The sequence below is a fragment of the Apteryx rowi genome, unplaced genomic scaffold, assembly GCF_003343035.1.
Source record: "Apteryx rowi isolate R43461 unplaced genomic scaffold, aptRow1 scaffold_183, whole genome shotgun sequence".
Classification (NCBI taxonomy): Eukaryota; Metazoa; Chordata; class Aves; order Apterygiformes; family Apterygidae; genus Apteryx; species Apteryx rowi.
Genome location: NW_020448119.1, coordinates 98397 through 124065, shown reverse-complemented (window position 1 = coordinate 124065; position 25669 = coordinate 98397). Strand labels below are relative to the sequence as shown.

Sequence of the window (25669 nt, the reverse complement as noted above, 5' to 3'; positions counted from 1 at the left end):
CATGTCAGGCTTTAAACCTAGTAGTCAACAGACACTGGGAAGTTTTTCACTAATTTTTGGGGAATGTTACATTTTACTTTCAAGTTGTTTGATATTACCCTCTAAAAGTCAAACAAATATTTAACACGCTGTGCTGATTAAGTCAGTTTCCTATTTATTTAATACCCAGGGTCAGAAGTCACTCCTGAAAGTTTGTCCTGGACTCTTTTTATTTATCAACTATCAAAACCAGGAAATCTCTCCCCCTGTATTTTCCCCTCCATTAGGTTCTCTTTATGAGAACTTTATATCTGCAAAATGTCATGAAAACAAATTTTACTCTCATTTCCCAATTCACATGGCTTCCCTGGAAGCAGTGTTACTATAACTACAAATACCTTTGACTGAAAAAGCAGACATCTTCATCTTAACCCTACAGTTCCTACCATTAATTGATAATACCAAGTTGGCAGCGTGAAACTGCAGTGAAATGACTCATTTTAAACTCAAGATTATGAAGCCTCTTGATGACAAACATACATTCTGCAGAGAGGAGGCAGTCAGGCTATTAGTGAAGATTAGCAGTAAGCTATAACAAAAGGCAATTTAATGTCTACAATTTCCCTTTAAAGTTTTGTCCCAGTGTACACATTCTCGGGGGGGGGGGGGGAGAAAAGAAGACTCTGTGGCCTCCAACAGCCATTCATTTAAAAGTATTATCTGTCAATTGCATCTGCAGTAAGTTTTCCAAAGCAGCAGAAAGAACTTGAGAAAGATTCTGCACTTGGGCCACCAAGACCCAAATGACCAAAAAGACAATCTAAACTACCAGGCTTCAGATTTCCAATCAAATTTCCTGAGTGAATCTTAAAAGGGACAAGCTTATAGAAGAGGCAGGAATGCCTCCCAGATACAAAGAATCCTTGTGTGAATAGACAAAAGACTAGGTTAAAAAAAAAAAAAAGTGTTTATTTTTAAGGGCTTCTGGGATACCGGAAGAAACTGAATCTAATCGCCACAGTAAAGGCAGAGGGACCCACCTGAATCAAGCCTGAGGGACTCATATTAGCTTTGCGTTTGTAGGCGACCAGCTTTCCTGCAGGAGAAAGCCCTGTATAAAAAGGCARGCCTTTACCCCCATGCAACTTCTCCTGTAGTTTGTCCAACGTGTCTGCCCGCAAGAACTTTAAATTTTCTGGGTTTTTGCATGATGGCACTCCACTATCAGGAGTCTCCAAGACAGGTATCTCAGGCTTCTCATCCTTGTCCTGGCAGGACGGCACTGAAATTTTCACTCTGGAGAAGTAGACAGGAGGGTTCTTCTCATCCCAGGCCTTGTGTTCTGAAGCCAATTCAATAATGAAGCTACCCACTTTGAGGGACTGTGGCATGTTACTGTTGATATGCTGTGATAAGATGGTCAAGATCTTATTGCGATCTTCCTCCCAGTTGCAGTCAGAGATAATCTCGATAAGTTTGGTTGGTCCACCTGGAGTGGTGTGATGAACATAGGAGGTGGAGGAAGAATCCCCCTCACTATGGGAAGACCACCAGCTTTTCTCTGAGAAAGAATTGAAATAGGTTTCTGCAATACTATGGCATTTTAATCACCTGGATATTTAAAACAGTTTTATTCTGCCCACCTCCACCCTTGTCTCAGCCGCACAGAACAAAAAGTAATGAAATCTGTTTAAAGCATCACTTCCCTTTGCAGAGCTTTAGAAGCAAACGAAAATTCACTGCAAAACTAAAGTAACTGTTTCTCACGGTTCATTCCCTACAGCCGTACCATCTCAGGTTGTATCCCATTGCATCTCACAAGCTAAACAAAGTTGGGCTGGTTCAGTACATTGGTGAAAGACCTCTAAGCAACACCAACATGCAGTAGAAAGCATCGCTGGTTATTCAACAGATGGCRCTTTTCCCTTGGAGTCAGAAAAGGACCAGTGTCCTATAACGGCATTAGGGGCAAACATGCTGCTAGCAGAACTGTCTTTTGCGGAAGATGTAAAATAGAAGCATGACCTTTTGTTGTCATTAGAGATCCAATAGCACTTTTTGCAAAACTGTAAGGATGTTGAGCCCTGTGTCCTGGTCAAGTTTTAATTTTGACCTACCAATTCATCAGCATTTTCAGCTAGTTGTATTATTTTTCCATTCCCATCCTTAAATGCAGAGTGCTGTTGTACACATTAAACAGTAAAAGATTTCAGCTTAAAAAGGTAGCTATATTTCATTAGTGGATGACACAATGCCTCTAGTTAATGTCTCATGTTAAAGTTCAGAACGTGATTCAGGGCACTTCAGACTGAAAGAGAACACAGATGTCTAGCCTACTTCTTTATAAACTAGAAACTCAAACCCAGTTTATATATGTGCGGCAAAAATTCAATTCAACCTTTCAACTTGAACTAAAGAATTCAATATCACACAACTCCAAACAAAGTACAGGCACTTCCTTGTCCTATACAATTCCAAGTGGAGAACACAAGGACCCAGCCTCACAGCATCATTTGGATATTTATTAATTCTTCAGTAACTAGAGAATAATGGTAAGAAAACAACAACAACAAAAAAACAAAACAACAAAAAACACACAAAATCAGYGACCTCCATTCCTTCTCAAGTGTCTTATTAGCACTCTTGAACACAAGTCTGCTGTGATAACATCTTTTATTGCTAATCAAGCTACTGTAAAAATGGTCATTTTAATCAGAGCAACAGTAGGTACCAGATATTTAGCCTGTTGTACCTCCCACATTACACATATAGAACTGCTTAAGAAATCAGGCAACTGCAAGTACATCATAAAATTTTTATTGACAATTGTAGTAACTCCCCCAGCAAATGGGCTTTTGTTTCATCAATATCTACTTTTTTTTTTTTAAACCAAACACATGGTACTATCAAGTGGTTGAAGTATACTGAAGACTCAGCTCTTACCTCCAGATTTATCTGTGTCTTTGTCCATCTCACAGGTTGCTTTCTCAGGAGGCTGAAGGTCCGATTCCTGCTCCTAGAGGAGGAAAGAACCATAAGAAAAAACATTCATCCTGCGTATCCTCTTCCAAACTAAATCACATCACAAAATAAACTAGTTCATCATACTATCACTCACAACCATAGAGCATATCTTAATTTTGCCAATAACACAATTTTCATCTCAGAACAGGTCTCTGAACAATAAACATTCCAGCCTTACACAATGATGCATTTGGGAGCCAGGAACTTCCAAGATAGGACAGTTTCAATCACGGTAACAAGTCAAGTTTACCAGAACTGCTAGGTGATTTAGGATCCGCAGTCCTACCACAATCAAATGCAAGTCGGACCCCCATGTCAGGTATGAGTTCCTGGAAAAAAAATTACTTCACATTTTCAATATTTCTGCCTACTATGTGATACAGGCTGGATGCTGTATGATTTCTTACCTTTATACTACAGCTCTTTGAATTGCATTGGTCTTTCTGTTGCTTCTTCTCCTCTCTCCTGCATTCATATGCTCGGACCCTTGCACAAGTCATCATACTTTCAAAGTACAAATAGACAGGATCCTTGTCCTCCTCTCGAATCTACCCCCCCCCAAAAAAAAAAAAAAAAAAAAGAGAGAGAAGTAAACCACTCCAATCTAGATGCACATTAAGAGTTATAAATTAGTTTTGCATTCTAAAAGCACTTCAGCAGAAAATGTCAAAAAAGAAAGCTCCAGCATTTCAGCCTGAATCCTTCTTCTCAATATCATACCTCAGTCCACATCTGGGGGTGGGGAGGACACCCAAACCCTGTTTAAGTACTCTTCTAAATGAGAGAAAATCCTGAGCATCAGGCATTATTTAGCTTTATCTAGTATGTGTTAAATGGCAACTCTGTTGAGCCTAGTTAAGTCTGAAGAAGTTTCTCTACTGCTGTTGACACCTTTGTTAGATAAAAGTGAAGGGAGAGGCAGAGGCAGACTTTTTCAATATTGGCAGCAAAGCCTCAAACAAGAACAGAAAAAGCCTCCAGAACTACCCTACACCTTGTGTATCCAAATTTGTTTGACAAGTTGTTCATTAATTGGGCTACTTTATGCAGCTAATAAGTTACACAAACATTATACAGGACCAGCAATCATTTTCAAAAAAATAACATATATTACTGCATTTTTTTTTTAAATGAAAGGCTCTTAGTGAATCACAATCACCTTTCATCATCTGTGTATTGCTAAGACTAAATTCTCAACACAAGACTGAAAGTTAAAGATTTAGACACAGTCAATCCATCCTAACTTATCAACATACCCATCCGCAGTAAGTCTTGGGCTTTCGTCTCAAATTTTTATCTAAAATGGGCTAGTACAGAAGGTTTTGGCAGTGTTTGTTTTAATTTTCAGTACAAAGAAAAAAAACCAATGCATCTCTTTTCCTTTCTTACCACTGGATTGGGTTTAGGAGTATACACTCTGCCTGGTTTCATTCCACTGGAAGTTCTATGCCTACTAGAAAGGGAGACTTCTGGGTTAGGCAATACCACAGGTTTAACTGGTTCAATAACAGATGGTGTTGGGATGTAAATTGGCTCTGGATCTATTTCACCTTCTACTTTCACCCACAGTGGACAATTTCTAATAGGTTGTTCTGGCTCTGAGTCACAGATAGCTGAAAAAAAGAGGAAAAATAAAAAGTTAACTTGTAAGTAGAAAAATAATCTAACACAGTAACAGAAATTTTATTTTGGGCCTAAAATCTAGCCATGTAGCAATCACTAGTTCACACTGCCAGAAAATACTACTGTTTATTTTACTTGGCTCAAATTCTAGCCAAAAGTGACTGGGATTTCTTCCACAAACAACAGGAAATGAAAATAAAAAGGATACTACACTAATCTTTCTCACTTGTACAGTGATAGCAAATAAGGAAAAATGCTACAGACTTTGTGATCTTCACTGATGCTATATACTTCAAAATGACAAAAAAAAGACTTTGTATCACAGCTCTAAGGAAGAATTAATTTATTCTACAAGCTGCCTTGAGTTTAACACTAGGCAACACTGTTTCTGCTTTTAGATATTGCTAAAAATACTACTAGCAAGAAGCTGAAAATTTAAATTCATGGCCAAATTTTACCAATTTGTTTTTCTGAGCATACCTTAAGCCAGACCTGAAACTACTATAAATTACCACATTTCCACTGAAGTCAAACTTATGCAGCTATATACTGCAATTGAAAATGCAGTTTTAAAGAAAGAACATTGCAAGCATGGCAGTGAAGAACACCAGCGGTGATAGCAGAGGTTTGGAAAGTTGAGTATGAGTTTAAATTACCTAAAATAAACTCTAGCTATTTGATCAAGATAAACAATTGAGTAGCACAAAAATGCTGACCAGATAGGTAAAAGTGTGATTTGCTGCTAGTCAGTTATACCATAGCAGATACTGCAGAGATCTCTTGGAACTTGCTCCCATTTCTGGATTTAGTAATGTGATTGCTATTATGTCCTAACAAAAATCCCTTGCAAAGATAGGTAATTTCTGCAAAGCTGTAAGAAATCACTGTTGCCCAGCAATACTCACTGTATTCCACCCTTTTTCTCTTCTTCTTATCTTTCTGCTTCTGTTCATCTTCTTCCCCATTACCCTCTTCTTCCACATCTTCATCGTCTTGCTGCTCTTCTTGTGTTCCATAGAACACAAGATTTCCACGCACAGCCTTTTTCAGTATTTTCTTGTGTTTTGATCCTCCCTTTACCAGTAACACTCTTCTCTTCAAGCAAGTACAACCAAACATACAGTCTGGCCTGCGGCAGTGGGTAGGCTGACGTTTCTCCAGTGCTAGACTGGCACAGATACAACCCAGTCGACAGAAATCATTATTGCAAGGAGGTGCTCGCCGTCTTATTATTTTATGGATAGGTTTGTTTTTGAGTGAAGCCTAAAAAGGTTTTAAAAAAATAAGTATACACTTGAAATTTTAATGAGATGAAATTAATCATATACAAAATCTAATTATTTGAAGTTCATTCAGAACAATCCCTGCAACTACATAGTTTTAATGCGATAATTTGTCACCTATACTGAAAAAACAAACAGAGGAGAGTCTGCATTTTAAGTCTTCTGAGAGGCAGTTTGAGACATCTAAACAATCTGGGTAATAAACTGGCCGTGAAAACAGTGAAAAAGATTATCATATAACAATCAAGTTACRTCACCAGGATTTCTTTGCAGTTGGTGCTATTGGAAAAAAAGTGACAAATAGTCAAGAAATGCAGTTAGTGAATAGAAACTGTATTAACTAGAATTTTTTTTGTGGCGAAAATTTGAGATTACTAACAATTAATGACTCTCATCAACTTTCAACACTGTATTTACAAAGTTCTCATAGGAGTTATAAACCCCTTCTTACTGGACAATACAAATGAAGGATCACCATCAAAAGCTCAACTGCACTGCCTCCGGGGCATCTAAGATGCTGGATAGATAAGGACAAACTGAAGCGAAACTGTATTAGTCTTCTTTTTTTTCTCCTCTAAAGAGGGCAAGAAGAGTAAATAATGTTGCAAGGACACATGCTGCTAAGAGTTATTTTTTCCACATACTACACTACATCAGCAATTCCCAACTTTCACTGGCCAAAAGACCAGAACACAACGAAACATGCTTTGGTTTCTCCTTAACAGCTTCAGTCTTGTTTTATGCATCTGTAAGCAATATTAGAAAGTGCAAAGATGTGGAAAAGTAACAATACAAGAAGGAAACGAACTACTGCAGATTTACCTGAGCTGTGAGCAGAGTTGCCAGAGAGATGTCTGCTCGTTCTTCTGTAATATAGGTCCGTGGTTTCCCATCCCAGAGAGCACAGTCTTCCAAGTCCATTAACTTCACTTGAGATTTAGACAAACCTGGTGGACGAGCTGCTTGTTGCTGTTGTGGTGCATGGCGCAAACTAATCTGTTTTGGCAGTACGTTTTCATCTAGAGCTGGCACCATGAAATTATCCGCTTGGTTAGTCAAACTGCTACTTGAGAGGGACTTAGCAGCCTTTTCCCCTGATGCTGAAAAATTGTGTTTCTGCTTTACAGAAAAAGGTGAAGGCAGTATAGGTTTGTAAGATGATTTTACTCTGTTTGAAGATGTCTGTCTGTTTTGAGTCTTTGTCTTTCTAGAGGTAGAGGACACAGAAACAGGCTTGAATGTATAAGATGTTGATGGAATTATGGTGGATTGCTTCTTTAGAACACTGTCTAGTGTTCGCACATAGCTAGTGCTCTTGGTGGGAAGCTGATATACCACAGGAGAAGCGGGAGTGCTAGAAGAGAACCCCATACTGGTTTCCATCAACTTCCCTTCATTTTCCAGGTACTCATCCAGCTTGTCACTACAGAAAGCTGAGCGATTCTTCAAGGAACCTTCTGAACTACCACCTAAAAACATACATAATTCAAAAACACTAACTCCTGGGAAAGCACACTGACAAGTAATAATTAAAAAACAGAAGTAAATACATTTCTAGAAAATGTATACTTTTTTTAAAATATATAAACAATAGTATCATGACCCACTCTGAAACACAGCTAGATCTGAGCAACTGCTTTTGTGGAAATTTTACGTATATACTATGTTCACAAAAACTGTAGGTCTTCAACAGGCAGTGTTTCAACGCAACTGGCTTTGATCATCCCAAACATCTAACCTACCTGCTATACCACAATACATCTGGAATACTCCAACATCATATTGTATTAAAGTGTGGAGGCTACAATATAAATATTTTTGCAAATTCAAAATAAGAAGAATATATTGATATATAAATATCTATTGCCAAATATCTATTTCCTCTGAGTCAGGATGAAGTAATCTAGTAAGCAAGGAATATCCTTTCTAATATGAGTTAAAAATGCACTGATTAAAAAAAAAAAAAAAATTACTGTAGTTCTTTGGGGCACCAGAACTCTGGAATTACCATACTTCCTCAAGTAAGCACAGCACTGAAGAAAAAAAACAAACAAAAAACCCCCAAAAGTTATTTCAGTGTTGTCTTTGACCTGCACTCATCCTTCTGTGTAAAACAGAATATATGTATTTTTACCTTACTCAGAGCAAATAACTGCAAGTTTCTCCCTTCCGCCCATAAGCCTTCTTTCTGGTCATGGAAACACTACCAATAAAGTCTTTATTCATTACAGTTTTAATATTTTAAAAAAAATCTCTTATTAAGACACACACAATAAGCAAACTGCAAGATCTATTGATAGGTCAAGAAAAGTATATTAGAAATATATACACTGCTCTCTTTTTTCTTTTACCTTCATTTCTAGAAGCACCATGAAGTTTTCCTCGCCAGCCTTTAATTTTGGTGAAATCATTTGTCTTTCCTGTCCTGGAAACAAAAGGAAATCCAGTATCTGGAAAAGAAGAAAGCTAGCCTCAGTTTATAAATCAAGCTTGATTTTAATCAATGTCTTTGCAAACTCTGCTTATTCCTGTTCAGAAGGATGAAAAGTACTAAACCAAAAGCCAGAATAAGGAGACTTTTTTTTTTTTTTAATAACAGAATAACTAGCAAAGCCTGGTTTCCTGTGCAGTTCTCTCATGTGCACTCTCATTTTCTATCCTCTACACAAGCTGCTTTCTCCTGTATTTTCAGTTTTATCCTCCTTCCCTTATCAATGGTGCAAACAGGTGGTTCCAAAACACAAATGGAAGGCTCAGCTATTTTGCAGGCCAAAAATGAACAGGAAAAAATATTGACCTCATGCTACAGCCTCCCTCAATAGAGAAAATAATTTGAATTTGTCCCCCTAATTCAGCCAATGACTTTTCCAAGACCTGTAGAAACTTCATCAAACACTCACTGTTCTGTCAAATTTGGCTGACTATGAATTAGGGGTATTGAAAGGGAATAAATCACAAAATGCAAACAAATGCCACTCTGTCAAATTATCCACCAGCTCTGGATGCTAAGTCGTATTGTAGGAATATAAACTAGGGYTCTGTGTGGCTGTTTTACATACTGGTAGGCTAGAAAAATTGAAATTTGACACTGAACTGACTGAGGTCTCCCAAACTGAATCTGCCTCTTCTGCAGTGAAAACAGAGCTGAGATACAAGCTCTGCCTCTTTACCAGCTCCCCAGAACAGCAGAAGGAGAAACACAGTGTGACAGGAATATTACAATAGGAGAAAGACACTGAAGGTAAGTACTCCTGTTCTTTGTACAAGAAACAAGTTTCTTATTAAAAACAGTACCTACCAACAGTATCAGAATCAAGGTCACATTATAATGGGAAATGCATTTGTTTGGATACTTAATAGGAAACAAAGCCAAAAAAAGCACAACTGGTCAACCAGTTTGTAATAAACAATTATCAGTGAACTAAAAGCCTCTTCCAGGATTTCTGATGACTGTTTTTCATTTTCTTAGCTTTTGGCTTTCAAGTTCACTATTCCTGCCCCAGTGAAAATGAACACTACCCATTATAACAGAGGGAAGATGTTTGCATATACAAAGATCCAGCTAAAACATTTTTTTCACTTTTGCACAACAAACTAAAAGGTTTCATTTATTTATTTCTGTACATATACTAAGCTAAAGCTCTTAACATGCCAAAGTATGTAACTGTCAAAGGACTGGACATAACTCCTTGCTGAAGGATAGAATGGGTACAAAAACACTGTTGCCAAGGTTAAACGCATGCTATACTACTTGGCTATGTTTTATTATAGATGTTTTTTAAAGATCTTTTTAACCAGAAAAATAGGATAACCACAGATCTGGAGTCAGTGCTCCTAGCACACTGCTTCCAACAGGACAAGCAAGAAGTGGTAAAGCGAAGGGCAGGAGGGGATAAAAGACGACTCTTGCAAAAGAGCAAGAGGCACTTTCAAAATGTGAACAGAGAGATAAACAGCAGCATGCAGGTGAATAATGATCCCCTTATAGGCATACCACCACATTTCTAGTTTAGCCCCCAAGCTGCACTTCAGACTCTTCTGTGTCTCAAGAAAAGCTTTGACAATCAGAGCTGTAAAAGACAACTTTTTTTTGTTTTGATGTAGACAACATTAGAGACAGGCAGACTGTCTGGGCTTTTTCTGAGTACACCAAGAGTGGCAAGATGTATGTTTACATTTAGAAAATCCAAGTCCAACAGATAAAACATGCATGCATAAAGTAAGTCAGGTTCTTTTAATGGACCACAGGCTCAAAATTACTCAGGACTACTTGGCCAGGAAATGCATTTTGTTACCGTAATACTACTTTAGTTAAGCTTGATATCTCAAAAGAGATTAAGTGGCCATTCTTGTCCTCTGACCATCAATAATAAAAAGATCATACTTGGGATTTCAGCAAATTCATGTTCTACCCACCTGGAGAATTGGGATTGGTTCCCAGATAGTTCCACAAAGAGTAATTTGAGTAGGAAAGAGGCAGCTGCACACCCAAGTATTTCAAGTCAATGCTCATTGTTGGGTCCACAGAATTCAACTTCAGTCCCACTACAAGAGACAAATATCAAGTAAATGTCTCAAGGCAAAAAGAGATTAGGAAAAAAAAAAGTCAAGATATTTATTAAAAAAATAAACCACTAAGTCATATACAGGCTTTTCTAACATTCACCAAGCTTTTTAAGAGAACTGAAAAAAGCATCAGCGTCCACAAATGCTACCTACACTGGATTTGCAGCAGTTATGAATTTAAGGGTAATCTGGGGAAGGGGAGACAATGAAAAATGGAATGACTTGGTAGTTTTCCTGATTACTACTTAAGTTTCCACAGAAAGTGAGAAAGCAAAATACCAGAGTTCTATTCATTCTAGCAGTAAAGTACTTTTTCTTTTTAAGTTAGCACCACTTACAGCCCTGAAAGCCAGATTTACTGCTTGAACCACCCCAGTTGACTATTTAATGTTTCATATCAGTACATGAGTTATCAATCCTACAAGTGGGACCACTCATTCCCTTTCCTTTTGAAAGCTATTCTTGTGCAAAAACATATACTACATGCCATCCATACTTCAGTTTCAACCAGCAATAAGAGATAAGAAAAACTACATTACAGTTCTGAAAGAACTGCGAAAGAAAACAAAATAATACCAAGTTATATTCAGATGGCTCTCTCAGGACTACTTCACTAAATGATCTTGATTTCAGTAGGTTGTTTGGGGTGGGGTGGGGGGGGTTGTTTTGTTTTCTCTCCAGGCTGTCCTTACTGATATGTTCAAAACTAGCCTGCCTTCTTGCCTGTCTTCTGTTTCAGGAAGCTGGAGGGGGGGGAAGGAATGTCATTAGAAAACTAAACAATCCATTTGTTGGCTTCCACCACAAACAGTTAACTGCCTTTAACATCTTCATTAACTCCCCCAAAATGCTAAATTTAAAGACTTTACATGGCCACAAAAGATATTACCTATAGCAAAACAGATATAGATGTAGAAATACTAAGAAAAAAACAGGCTAGTAAATTTGACCGTACATCTTTCAGAAACTATTGTTACACAGTGAATTCAAGAAATGACTGTTGTCAATCAGTTATCTTACAATCTGAAGTCAAGAATATCTATTTTGGATTTTAACTAGAGAAATCTACAAGTGTTGCTCCTGTTGCCAACAAGTCTGGAAATCTGCATTTTAAATATCTGGGTTTTGAAAATGAAGATGTTGTACGACTTCACAAGGCTTAAGACACAGAGTGAGATTTGCACACACAGCACAAATCTTGTGCTGGTGGTACACAATTATGTTTGTAACTGGCAACACAGTCACCTAATTACTGGCAGTCTAAAAACAATTGACAGGGAACAGATCTCAGACATGGCTGTGAAAATGGATACCTTTATCAAAGACAGTCTAGYGAGAGGTAACTTTCAAATCTGCACAAGGAAACGGACAGCAAACACATGAATCTACCCTTTTGCACAGAAACAAGTCAAATATCAAGATGTCATCCATTTCTTTTCATACTAAATTTAAAAAAAAAGCAAAGACATTATTTTTCTTGACACTCCATTTGAATTATTCTACCACCTTCAAAAAGAAGTCCAACTTTGTTTATCACTCAAAAGTAAAAAATTCACCCATACGTAAAATTGGTTATTTAAATTTAGGATTGTAAAGTGAAAAACACCCTGATAAAGAGCAGAGGATGACTCCAACAAACAAGTGCATCACGGAGTAAACACAGACAACCTAAAGAGAACAAACTGCAACCTTAAGTATACATCAGCACAGAGGTCACCATACATGACAGGTAAGCTTCATTTCTATCATCTCAGAAGTACGCCAGGTTTCAGTTGCTGTACTCAAGTAGTAGCAAATTAAGAACCTTCTCCTTTCTCCAGCAGACCCAGCTGCTAAATCTGAAGCATTATGTCTGATAACAGGTCAGCAGGTTACTTCACCCTGCTGCTTTAAACCTTTCAGATGTTGCCATGTTTCTGAATGGTCATAAAAAATTGCCTTATCTTCAACAGGTACACACTACCCAGCTGAAAACACACAWAGCGTTTTTAATTTGGGGGGCAAGGGGGGTGCTGTTTGTTTCTTTACAAAGACAGCATGATTTTTTACAACATCTCTTTACAGCACAAGAGCATGAGCGAGAAAGAGTGCAAGCACGATATGGAATTGTCTGATCCTCTCCAGTTAAGAAAGATCTGGACTTATCAAGTCTGTACGAATCTTTTCTTCCTGAAACTGCACCAAGTATCAGAACAGAAAAAAATTCAGATTGTTTCAAATTCCCAAAGGGGATGAGTTCCAAAAGAAAGTTTTTACTGTTTTATTCTTATGCCATTATTATTATACGAGGAAGTACTAACCAAGTATCTGAAATTCATTAGGTTTTCTAGCAAAAATGACAGCCACTAGGAAGACAGTCCCCTTCTTCCCAAAGAAGGGCAAAATGACCATTCCTCAAAAGATACTGTTTGGAGTTAGGAAGACTATACTCAGCTCTGAGTAAAAACAAAACCCACAGATTTCCTGACAAGCACACAAGTTTATTTAATTTACTATCATGTAAGTAACTTTACAGAATAACCTCACTATCACACACAAAGTGACCAAGCACTACTGTATAGGCAAATGCCTAGTAGAAGGCACCATAAATCAGAAGGGGTGTTTTTGGATCCACCTTGCTACTCTGCACAACGTAATGTACCTTTGCGATGTGGTACCAGATATACGCAAACGAAAACGATTGCACTAGTGATAGAGAGCAAAAGCTCTGCAGCTTTCAATGCCAAACTTAGTACTGGTATCAGCAACATATATCCCTGGCCTTGCCTGTTTTAAGTACAACTAAAATCAAGAATCTTTAGCAGAAAACTTTGGATGGGTCTAGAAACCAGCATGGCATTGGATTACTTCTCCATTTAGACCTTCTGCTTTTCCTGACTTGTGCCATTCTTGGCTTTTAGGAGTGGCTACAATCAAAAGTTCTCAGGCTGCTGGGTATCTCAACTTCAGGTTTATATGCTATATAAAACAGTGGCTCTATGAAGTTCAACACTGGCAGTCCAACACTACCAAGAAGCAAAATGTTGTCCCTTTAAAATGGGGGCAAAGATTGACAGTCTAGCTCTCTTCTTAGCCAATGCATAAGTCATTTGAGATAATCCAGGATTCTTCACAGTAGAAGCTCTGTCAGGACCCATGAGAACCACTTGTATCTGAGCCAAAAATCAGTATTTGGCATCTCAATCCCTACACACTACACTTGATACGTTTGAAAAATTCAGTACCAGAACCTCAAGCGCACAAGGTACCATGCTCCCATTTGAATCAATTTCTTTATCGGCTGCTCTGATGCCTGTATCAAAGACATTGGTCTCAAGACTGCCATCACTGAAGACTTTTGACATCATCAGTACAGAGAACGTAAGTTCTGCTGTGTATATGAAGGAGAATCACAAGCTGGAAGTTAGGTTGTTTGGCTAGTGAACCTGGATCTGAAGTGACTCAGAAATAACGGCCTAAATATAGCAAATGCGGTCCGAGTTACACGTGCCTGGATTTCTAGATCCTGGACAAAGAACACGTACCAGCATCTGGCTATTTTCTATGCAGATGTCAAAACAGCTCCATCTGCTCTCTACAAAGATTAGCTCATTACAAAACAGGCAAGGCCTAAAATCTGAAGGCTCAGCATCTTTCACCAGAGGCGTATATTAACATGAAGCCCCTTGCTCTTCTGTGAGAGATTCAGGAGTGATCTTTTGCCTCCTCCACCTCTTCTAGTTTGCAACATGATGATCAATAAATGTGCGAAAAATAACCATCTTTATAGACAGTTATTTACTTTTAAAGCCTCTAAGAAAAAAAACTGAGTCAGAACTGCTAGATTCTCTCTCACTGTCACAAGTGGCAAGCGGGAAACTGAACAGAGTTTCAGACTCAGTTCCTTTCATATTCTCATACTGGCACATACACACACATAGGTTTTTCAATAACTTGTGTTTGCAAAAATAACCAAAATCAGATCCCAGCTGTATTAAGCATACACAGTATTACACCCAGTAGGAAACTATGCACTCAGTATGATTAAGTATATTATACAATGAGGCACAACAATATGCACACCGCATGCTCACCTTCCTGAAGGCTAGGATGTATTACTTGCTTATGCCTCAAGGTCTTCAGCTCTTCCATCAATTCCTTTTCCAGTACTTGTATTCTTGCTTGACAGTCTGCTCAAAAAATAAAGAGAGAATATACATTTATCATTTAYTATGCAAAAAAATGACCTAAATGATTATCTTCCAGTGTGTCTTTATACATTCCCTTGTTGCAGGGAAAATCCACTTGCAGAAAACACAAAAAGGTACCTGGATCATTTGTAGCTAACAAAGGAGCTTGAAGATTCTGTGATTCTTCTCCTCCAACTCTGTCAACAGTATGTATGTCAAGAGCTTCCTACATACATAAAAAGCCTTGAGTAAGTATAAAATGCCTTAAAACACTGACCCAGATGCAAACTAGGCCACAAATATCATTAAACATGAGACTGTTTAATAAAGAAGTATACCATCTTTTACATATAGAACTCCAGATCCCAATATGTCTCCCCAAGACACTAAAACATACAAAAACATTATGAAGAATAGAGACAAGGTAAGAACAGATTTGCAAAGAAAAGAGGTCACAAATCTCAAAACTCAGTTTAAAATTCAAAACTCAGTTTACTTCCAGCTTGTAACTACAAAGTGGTTAAATATAAGACATCATAAAGGGCACTGAATTTTATTCAAAACAGTTCAGATTTACCTTTGATGCAAAGGACACAAAAAGGACTCCATCCACATCTTCAAGATCTGGCTTCACATCTGGAAGGATACTCCCAGGCCCCAGAGAGGTGTTCTTGCTTGTTATTACAGTTTTCCCTATACCTTTAGGTGGTCGACCAGCCTTGGAGATTTTCAGTTTCCGTGGTCTTCCTCTTTTATTTGGACCCGATGATACGGCATTCTGACTGGTACCAGGGCCTTTCTGGGACAGAGGATTCTTCAGTATTCCAGCCTTTTTTCTTCCACAGACCTCTTTAGCTGAAAAGTGACAACTGACTGAGCCCCTGAGACTAAAGCTGGGTGATTTAGATAGAGCCCACTGGGCTTCTCTGATTGAACAGTATTTCTGTGACACTTTACTCCCAGGAGACTGTTTTCTCATAGCTAATTCCTCAGCTACAATGGCTGTGCTTATGCAAGAACCTTTGTGATTTTCAAAACAGACAGGCAAGGAATCCAGTATTGCACTCAAAGTGGATTTATCTTTCTTGCAAGCAGTCAGCATGGTCTGAGGCAGCTCAGATATCTTCACTGTGCTCTTTGTGACTGCACATGGTTCCAAATAGACTACAGGCATCTTCCCACTATCCAGCTTTAACATTTTTGCTCTGGCAACACCTGAAGGACTGGTGAGTACCCGCTTCCGAGGCCTGAACTCTCCATCTTTTCTGTCCATATCACTGTGTTTCCTCAGGTGTTTTTCTACAATGGGATCATCCTCATCTGTGTTGGAATATTCATCCGTTTCTTCATCTGTATCTTCTTGTTTTATGCTTATTCCTCGTGTGCAAATACTTGACTCATAGTCATAGTCATCTACTGGTTCCTCTTTAATGACTACATTGAAGTGTCCACTTGGATCCAATGGGGATTCCACACGGGAACTGCTTTCATAACTGCTAGCAATGGGACTAAAGGAAAAAAAAATACAAGATCTTTATCAAATCTCTTCTTCTACCAGAGTTTCATGATCTCCCATAACCCTTGGTACATACAGTAAACAACTTCCAAGGTGCTTCAAGATACAAGTCTGTCAAAGACCTCAAAGCTTCAGCTTCTAAATAAACTGTAATTTACAAGCTTATATTTTTAGAAGTAAGCCTTCAAAAACTACATTTGTCAACAGGGAAAACAATGCAATTTCTTATCTGAAGACAGCAGCACTATTTCCTTTCCTAGTAGTATGAGAATGACATTTGCAGTTCTTCTATGTGAGACTTAGCATGAACTCATGCTAAGTTATGATGTATTAAGTGTCTGCAAGTGGCCTCAGTTTGCTGCATCTCATTAAGTCATCTTTGTAAAGTCACTGTACTTGCCAAGAAGAGGCCAAATGAATGCTTAAAGCACTTCAATTTTCAGGATTTAACTAAAATTTTAATTAATTCATCCTAAAGCCTCACCAAGACAATTCTTAAACATAGCTGCTGTTCTAACACTTATAGTATGTTAATATCCTGTTGAATTATGCTCCATTTTCCACTTAGTCTGAATACTAACACAACCGGAATTTAACATACTATCCATTAGACACTACAGACTAACAGCGCAGCCAGTTATACTCCCAGAAAATAGGCTGCTTCAAGTAGCAGAGGAATCAGTCAACTGCAGTCATCAGTTGTGAAGAACATCAGAAGCTGGCACCTAATCATTAGAGGAAACAGCTGAGATATGAAAACAGAAACTCTTATCCACAACAAACCTCAGAAAATAATAGAACTTCTTTACTAAATACATCAGAGAGTATTCCGATATTCTCTTTGAATGGAGAGGGGGGCAGGAAGAGAAGAAGGAAGAGGTTATTTCTGCCTCATATACACTGAGGGCACGCTTAAGGGAGAAATGCCTGGAGATGCCACAAGATATGGGACATACAAAGGTTACAAAATGGAGCCAGGAGACTGCAGTTCACGAATGAAGAACAAAATGTAAAACAGGGAGCAGACAGCCAGGACACAGATTTACATAGCTACATTAAAAAATTCCTAGGAACAGGACAGGACCAACGCAGAAAATCTGCTGCAATTCAGAAGGACAGCGAGCAACTAGAATTAAGCTTGGAGTGAAAACCTGCCTTGCAAGGAAAACAGTTGGCAGCGGGAGAGTTGTGTAGAGGTCCAGTTTTTTAAACATCTGTTATCTTTTCTGATCACTGAGTTTTCTATAAAAAAAATTTCTAGTCTTCATTTAATTAAAAAAGTCAAATGTAAGATTAAAAAAACTATCTTTCTTCTTCAGGGAGCTTGCTGTAAGAGCCGGTCTAAGCTGATCCAATTAGAGGTTCTAGGCAAAACTCAAAATCCTGTTACATTAAACCTAGAGGTTCATTCAGTATATCAGATCTAGAACTAAAGTGAATGCTTTTAAGAAGGTATGATTCATCTGCTCCTCTACCTTAAAATACTTTAAAATAAAGAGACAAAAAAATCCTAATGAGCTTGCTGGCTGGGAATACATTTCTCATCTGAGTTCTGTTGTTTCCAACTGGATGAATCTAGAAGCCTAGATTTCTCTAGCCATTTTGCTTTATTTGTTGCAAGATTTACTACTCAAGCTAAGCAATACCTTTCTATCAGGGATCTGTACAGTACCCAAAACAAAGGAGTTCTGCTGTGCAAATGAAATTCCTAGACACCAATGTCATTTTACTCCACATATTGTAACCATAGGTCAGACGGTGACAAGAGTGAGGTATCATGCATGTACGTGTATGCATGAGGATCGTATCTGCACAAAACGCTGAGTAGCATTTTTGTAGGTTTTAAATTCAGACCAGATAATCAATTTTTCATTTAAAAAAAGTTTCTTTTTAACATTTAAGTAATTTCATTTGGCCTGATTTTATGAAGCGAACTAATTATTTGCAACATAAGTAGTCACAGAAACACATCTTCCTTTACACCAGAGGAAAATGAATCCTCTCAAAATCCTGTGCTTAATTTGAGATCACCTAAAATGGTGAGAGAATGTCTTGTGAAATAGTTCTTTCTTTACCTGATGGGACAATGTTCATATTTACACAAATCTCCTTACACCCCAAGTAATGTATTATTTGGTTTCTCACAATAATATAATAAAAACATATAAAGAGTTTTCTTGCATTTTGCCAAATTAAAAACTGGTCAGTTGCTTCTTAAGACTACAAATAATTATCACATACTGAAAGCACTGAGATGCACAATTTTTTCTAGGTAGATCATTTTAAAATACACTACCTATTGAATACGCAGCTGGTTTCTTTAAGAAACAACCTATCAATCTCTGTGGTTGAAGATTCGAGGATGGTAAGTATAGAGCTCTTCCAAAAAGAAGGCAAGGAGGGAAGAAAGTAAACTGTCAGACTGAACGCAAAACAACTAAGCTAGAAAAATAACACAAGGGAAGCATTAAAAAAAAAACACCACTGCATATGTATTTTTGAGTTAAGAAATTCAAAAGATTCTAGAAGGAAAAGATGGTACAGCAGCCTGTAGGCTTAAGGGTCAGTAAATTTTGTTTGGGGTTCCCTCCATGCCAACAACTGAATGGTTCTATGAAAATACATCCATTTAGAAGTGTCCACAATTCAAAATAAAAATGTATTTTCCTTAGAAAACACTTGAACACTTGATTCAATTGAATAGATAACTAGGTCACACACACACACACACACACACACAAAAAGAAATCCTACAACCTTGTATGAAGTAATACTCTGTTTCCAAAGTGCATTAATAACTCAAAGTAAGAGTAAAATTATTCACTGGTATATGCAACCTCTTACAATGTCCCATTCTCAGAAAGGCAACCCTCTACATCAGAGATCTGCCACATGCAGCATTAGTGGGAAATATCACACATTGCTGCACTAGAAACTCCAGAGCCAAAACCTGTTGAGAGCATCATCTGAGAGCCAGCAGCTCCCAACTTCTGACTCTTACAAAAATCTAAACTCGGCAGAAATCACTACCCTGCATAAAAGCAAGACAGTGCCTTCAACTATTAGTGAGATCCTGCCTATGACAAAGAATTGCCTGGTTTTCAATAATATGCTTAATCTCTGTTTTGACAAATGCAGCTTGCCCAACACTGTCCTTTAAAGGTTGCCATATGTATGAATGGATCTCAACTGCATGGTGTGAAAACACAGCAAAGAGATCTGAAGGGAAAGGGAGAACTAACGTTCTGAAGAACTCCAGCACATAAAAAGAGAGAGAGTTCTGACATTTCTTGGATGAAATCAAGTCTTCTGCTTCCAAGTACAAAATTTGACTTTTACACATAATTACAATAACATAAAACAAAAAGCTGGACAATGCTGAAGGTAATTCTAGGACTGCGGTAACATGCAGTTCATTAGATGATAGATGTTTCCTAGCCCAGAAAACAAAAAAAAACTTCACAGTTTTTCCCTTTCTGTACAGTTTTTAGCACATTTCTGAGGTAAATTGTACTGGAGGAGAAACAAAGGAAGACAGCTATTATGCTGCGGATGAGAAGAAATGAAGTCTGCCAATTTATATAATCTGTTCTTAAAGAAGGCCCTTGAGTCCTTAAAAAGACTTTTTTTTAAAGTGAGTAACTCATTCCAAAACAGCTGAAAATATCTGCACTTTCAGCACCATGTTTTTTGCCCTTCGTGAAAGGAGGAAACTGGGAGAAAAAAAAAAAAAAGCTGTTCAGTTTGAAAAGTTCTTCAAATAATTTGTCTCAATGGTTCTCTTTTGGCAAACAAAATGAATGACAACACCATTATCAAAACTTTACAAGGGTTAGGGACTTAAGATTACCTAAAGATTTGTTTTATTCTTGGGCAGTTCAGATCAAAATAGAGTAATGCTGCCTAAGATTACATAGAGCATTATCACAGCCAAGAAAAATATGCATTCAAAGCCTTGGCAAAATATAGCCAGCTAAAGACTGAAAGCCAATTAACTTTTTATTTTTAATATCCACTCTATTGCAGAATTAAAACTGTTTCAAGTGTAGCTGACCCCAAGGAAGGGTGGGGAAAAAAAAAAATCACTTTTAAGAAAAAAGGGTTTTTTTCAGTAGAATCTTTCAGTAATTATTATTTTCAGAGTTTTATTGGCAATATTCAGAGTTAACCAAACTCTTCTCCATGCTGTATTCTTTAGAATTAAAAAAAATCCCATCCTCTCTAAAATTCATTTACTTTTAGCCTTGAAGAGCCTTACAAAAAATTTTTGGAGAATATCAGAAGTTTAGAAGACATTCTTCTTTCTAACACATTGATGCTGGGAAATACTGCAAAAGAAAGTTGAGGACATTCTAGATCCCAAAACAATTCTAGTATTCTTGAGAATTATTATAACTAAACTCAAGGAAGTCTTAAAGAACAGGGAAAAGAACAGGCCAGGAGATGTTTTCTGCAAGGAGAAAAAAAAACAAGCAACCTATCCTGCCTAAAACACAGTGAATGTAAGCACAGTCTTTGAAACAGACGATACAATTACGTCAGAAGTGCAACATTTTTTAAGAACTGACCTCTAACTACACCGTTAGCATCATTCAGCGTGATCCTAGTCACATTGGTGAATTAGTTACCTGCAGTTAAATCACTTCTTGCTGCACTGATCTACATAAGGCTGCTTTTTTTACTGAATCTTTGGCAGATTACATCTTAGTATTCCCAAACAGACATGAAGAAACATGGCAGGAGAGAAACCTTATTTTTTCAAACTATTYCAAAATATTTCTAATATCTCTTGATACAGATTAACTATGCAATAAATCTGCTCTGTTCTGTTGCTTAGATTTCAGAAACTATATGAATGTGCAGTAAAATAATAGGTCTGGCCAAACTTGACCAACACAAACATTCATTGGTACTAGCAGAAACCAAGAGATTCAATGCTCTCAATATATACTAAACTGCTTTACTACTACTTGTGTGAAATGAATAGGATATTTCAAAAAGTCAAGACTGGATAAGCATACAAGCATAAGATTGCCACAGAGTAAAGTTGGGTCCAAAATTAACAGTGCAACAACTATTCTGCAGTACTTTCCCGGGTGCACAGTCTCTTACCTCACAGCAAATATGAGGCAACCGATTACGGACAGACCGGCTACCTCACACTTATCTGGGGAACAGAAGAAATCACACAACCCGTTATGGGCCAAACAGCAACATGCTGTCAGTTCCAATTGCCCTGCAGTACTCTGTATGCGTACCCAACCCAACACTCATACATGCCCCGCATCTTTACCCACCCGCTACAGAAAATGAAAGAAATAGAAACAGCATATTGCAGTGGTAAGCAACCCTAAAAAGAAAGGCAATGTTCTGATAACCAAAACATGTTCTATTTAAAAACTACTAATAATTAAATGTAGTCTTCTAAAATACTATTAGGTTTAACAGAAATCCCTCAACAATTCTTTACAAATGGAGTCAAAGCAACACAGGAAAAATTACAATATCTAACACACTCCTTGGAAGCATTAAAAAAGTCCAGATTGACAGATAACTGTTTACATGAAGAGAAGCTTTTAATAGTATTATGTGTTCTGTCATTTCAGGCCAAGCAAACTTTAGCTATAAAATTGCCTACTGAGCACCCCATTATTTGATGTTTTACCAAATACCCACTGAATCAATCTTTGTGCTGAAAGAAGAATGTTATCTCACCTTTCAGAGACTTCTTGTTTTAGCTTTGGCATATCACCCGAAGACAGGTCAGTGTCCAGGAAACCTAGGAAGTCCCTTTCTGCATTAAAGGATTCTTTTTCCAAATCAATATCTGATGGGTTCTGAACAATGAATGAAGGATCTAAACTTCTCTGATGCAAATCCAATGCATCAACTTCAGCTGGGCGACCACGATGGCTAGGAGAGCTGGAAACACTACCCCCTTCCAGTTCTAAGTTACTGTTTTGTTTCACATCACGCTGAGGTCGACTGTTCAACCCATCATCTCTGAATCCTTTAGCAAAAGGGTTGTAATCTATTTTCAGCTGGGTAATCTGGATGTTCTGGTAGGCTGTAACTGCAAAAAACTCTGTCTGTGGAAAGGTGAAAGTATGGACATCGGGGCCATTGAGCTGAATGACTTCTGTGGCTTTGTCTGCAGGCACCAAGTGAAGTCGGGGCAGATAGCGGTGCATAGAATGCAAGATTATATGACCCTCCTGGTCCAGTGTATTGTTGGTAAGTTTGAGTTTGTAGAAGGATACTGGCTGGTGCATCCAGTACTGGCCAGTGGAAGGTGATTCTGGATGAATAAACACTCGCCCTAGAACATGAGGTTCTGCCTTCCCGCTGGGCTCCCACCAACGGCCATTCCATTTGTATCGGTGATTGTCCACGGGGGATATGTCCATGACTAGGATGTACTTCTGACTGGCATCCAGACCTGTAATCCAGTATCGGCAGTATGGGAACATGCGTCTCCCCTGCTTCGTCAGAATCATCTCTGTGTTGCGATGGTAGAATTCATTCCACATACTGTTGTTATCTAGGGTAACAGTGATGCTCCCTGAGACACAGTCAGCAGGGAGGCAGGTCTTGACTTTGGATTTTACTGGAGTTGAGACACTACTGGCAAGAGCACAAGCATCACGGTTTGCTACTAGGATTCCTTGGTCAGCTTTACCATTTCCCTGCTGTTGTTTCAAGATGACAAAAAAAGCAGGTGCTGCACCTGACACAGTCCCCCCATCCCGGCTACCCAAAACAATCTGCTGTTTCTCCATGATGAGAACTCTTATAAGCTCTCAAATCAAAGGAAAATTTTACACAGTTCTTCTGATAATCTTCTACTTGTGTTCACCATTCTGAAAAAAAGAAAAACCAAGTTAAGATTATTCAAATACAGTCTCTCTAGAAAAGTAATTAGGTCTCAAGAGAAAGCCTTTTAGTATTTTTCCCACATTAAAAAAATCTAAAAGATAATCGGTACTATAAAAATGAAGCACAATTAGGAGATAGCAAATCAAGGTTGCCTGTGCATGTATAATTCAGATCTTACAGACACATGGGCTATGACACCTTTAAACCATATTTTCCTGCCTTACTTGATACATCGGAGTGCTCCTTGTTCTGATACTGTCTCAACTTTTCAGGTCACTTACTCAGGAAACATCAGCATTTGGCAAAATGTGCAAGTTTTCGAAAGAGCAAATGGCACGACTCCGACACAAAAACAGAAGTCATTTGCTCCTGCCAAAAAGAAATAGGTCCCAGAGACCTAGAATTTCTGAAAATGAAAGGGGAAAGGGAGCAAAAAGATAATTAAAACCTTTTCCTCTAAATTTCTTTGCTGAGAAAGACTAAGCTTTTGTGGTTGGGATTTCTTGGAATTCCCCCACATAACTTCAAGATCTTTGTCTCTGCCTTGGGCTGACTTTGTAAAAGAATGGAAGAGAAAAAAAAATCATTCAAATGGGTAAGTCTTGGGAAAAAATAAACCAATCCCCCAAAAAAACAAGCAGCTAAGATTAAATGGTTGAATGGAAAGCACCAGACAACTTTAACTACCTCTATCTCTAAATTATGGAAATAATGTATGTGAAATCAGAAAACATTTGTACTGTTATCATTAGCCTTATCACTGTTTAGGGAACTAGAAAAAAAAATTACCTTTGTCTGCATATACACAATTCCAATATTGTGCATCTACCCCACAGGTAACTATTATGTCAACATTCTAACAGAAGATCATAAGCAACTTCATTCTTGAACAGTGTGTGTATTTCTCAATGTAAAAGTTTGATGTAAGCGCTCTTAAGTAGCTGACAAGAATGCCATTCCCACATTCCCACATTTTTACTTTACCTTATTACATATGAAATGCAGAAATGACAAAAAATGATTCAGTAAATATTATGTAAGGATATAGCTGAAAGGAAGCAGGAACATGGGACAACAGTTAAAAGAATCACCAGCAGTCAGTTGCGTAAAAGCAATCATATTCTAATTAACTCATATTCACAAGTTTTAAGTGAATTAGGTATTCAATTAGTGATATTTGTTTTGTTAGAACTGAATTACTGTAGGAGGAAACTCTTCTCTATGTAAACTAGCTCCCATATGTATGTGGGAAATGACCTCAAAGCTCAGGAGATGAAGAATTTATACTCCATGGTAAATGTTCTTGAAACCTAGCAAATATGAAAGACCTAGTTCTACACTTTAAATCTTGCATTTTAGAACACTGTGTACAAATTAAATCAGGAAAAAAGGCAATCTCTATAGGTTTTGAGACCTGCAAAGTCAGAAGATACAGTTTTCAGTTTTATTTTAATGAGGAAAAAAAATTTTTTTTCCCACATATCCAACCTTCAAGGAGTATGGAACACAAAATGAATTAGCTGTTCAAAACTAGCTGTACATTTTCTATTTTAAGAATGTTGCCCTGCTTTTTCAAAAGAGTGTATGTGAAGTCCTGTACAAAGCAGTGTAAAACAGAAAGGTATCCCAAAAAAGCTTTTTAATGTTTATCTATAAAAACACAATAGAAATACAAAGCTTTATTAAAATCACAGAACTGTGGAATGGAGAGAAGGAAATCACATTCCAAGTAAGTCTCATGTGATTTTCCACCAACTTATCATCTCTATATATACATACAGCATGTTTATATATAAAACGTACAGTCATAAAAGTTCACATTAATGCTGTACAATATACAAAAAAATTCTATATGATTATTAAGGAAATGAACTGTTGATTTGAAATCATCTTGATAGTGTAAGACATGCAGAAAGCCTGCAACTTTAAACTATTTCAGGCAGAACTTACAAACGCCAGAAAAATTCAGAAGAAATCAACAATCCTGCATTCAGCAAAAGTTACATGTGTATGAAGAGCTGCCAAGTCAGTCTGTTTTCCAATGCTGAAAGTTCTTACACTGAACTATTTTAGTTACTTGTACCAAAGCAATGCTCACAGTACCAAGCAAGTCTAAGGCGACTGTCATTACAAAGTGACTATGTGCAACTACGGCATATAAAACCAAAAGCCACATTATTTCAGCGCTAATATGGCCTGTTACAGGAAAAATTTCACATATTATTACACTTGGTCATATATGATAACCTATTTTATTATAGCATAGAGTCTCTCCTCCAGTATTTCAAGGCAAGTACGTGCATTTGAAGAAGTTCTCATCAACTCCAAACAATATTTCACCTATCTGTCCATATACAGGCTATGACCTTAAATTTGAAAGCTGACATCTAACTAAACAACAAACGGAGCAAAAATGTTTGAAGTCACACTAGGAGGTGCGAAAAAGGCAGGAAAATAGCCAGATGTGAAAGACCTGCTTGCAAGAGAGTCTTCTGCCGACAAGACTACAGTTTACGCGTGCAGCGTGCGCAGGTGTGGCATCATACGCGGGTTTCCGTTGCAGCAGGACAAACGTCACCAGCGCTGCGAGCCGGTGCAGAAATCTCAGCGTCCGTGCGACAAAACCCAAGACG

At 37.8% G+C, this 25669-nt stretch overlaps 1 protein-coding gene across 6 annotated transcripts in view; it reads right to left on the bottom strand.

The window, feature by feature from the left end:
* Window positions 1-23393, bottom strand: part of MGA (MGA, MAX dimerization protein) — a 53993-nt gene extending 30600 nt beyond the window's left edge. For 4 of the 6 annotated variants that reach the window (XM_026061671.1, XM_026061672.1, XM_026061673.1 and 1 more), the window contains exons 1-12: window positions 21876-23020; window positions 15222-16152; window positions 14783-14870; window positions 14549-14644; window positions 10326-10454; window positions 8261-8359; window positions 6732-7378; window positions 5532-5889; window positions 4393-4616; window positions 3411-3551; window positions 2923-2995; window positions 1020-1540 (exon numbers count right to left, since the gene is read on the bottom strand). In XM_026061671.1, the coding sequence (XP_025917456.1) occupies window positions 1020-1540; window positions 2923-2995; window positions 3411-3551; window positions 4393-4616; window positions 5532-5889; window positions 6732-7378; window positions 8261-8359; window positions 10326-10454; window positions 14549-14644; window positions 14783-14870; window positions 15222-16152; window positions 21876-22939 (4371 nt within the window). In that variant the 5' untranslated portion in view covers window positions 22940-23020. Of the gene's footprint in view, window positions 1-1019; window positions 1541-2922; window positions 2996-3410; window positions 3552-4392; window positions 4617-5531; window positions 5890-6731; window positions 7379-8260; window positions 8360-10325; window positions 10455-14548; window positions 14645-14782; window positions 14871-15221; window positions 16153-21875; window positions 23021-23260 lie in introns of those variants that run through there. The other 2 variants (XM_026061669.1, XM_026061675.1) reach the window with 2 other exon arrangements.
* Between the last annotated feature and the right edge of the window lie 2276 nt (window positions 23394-25669).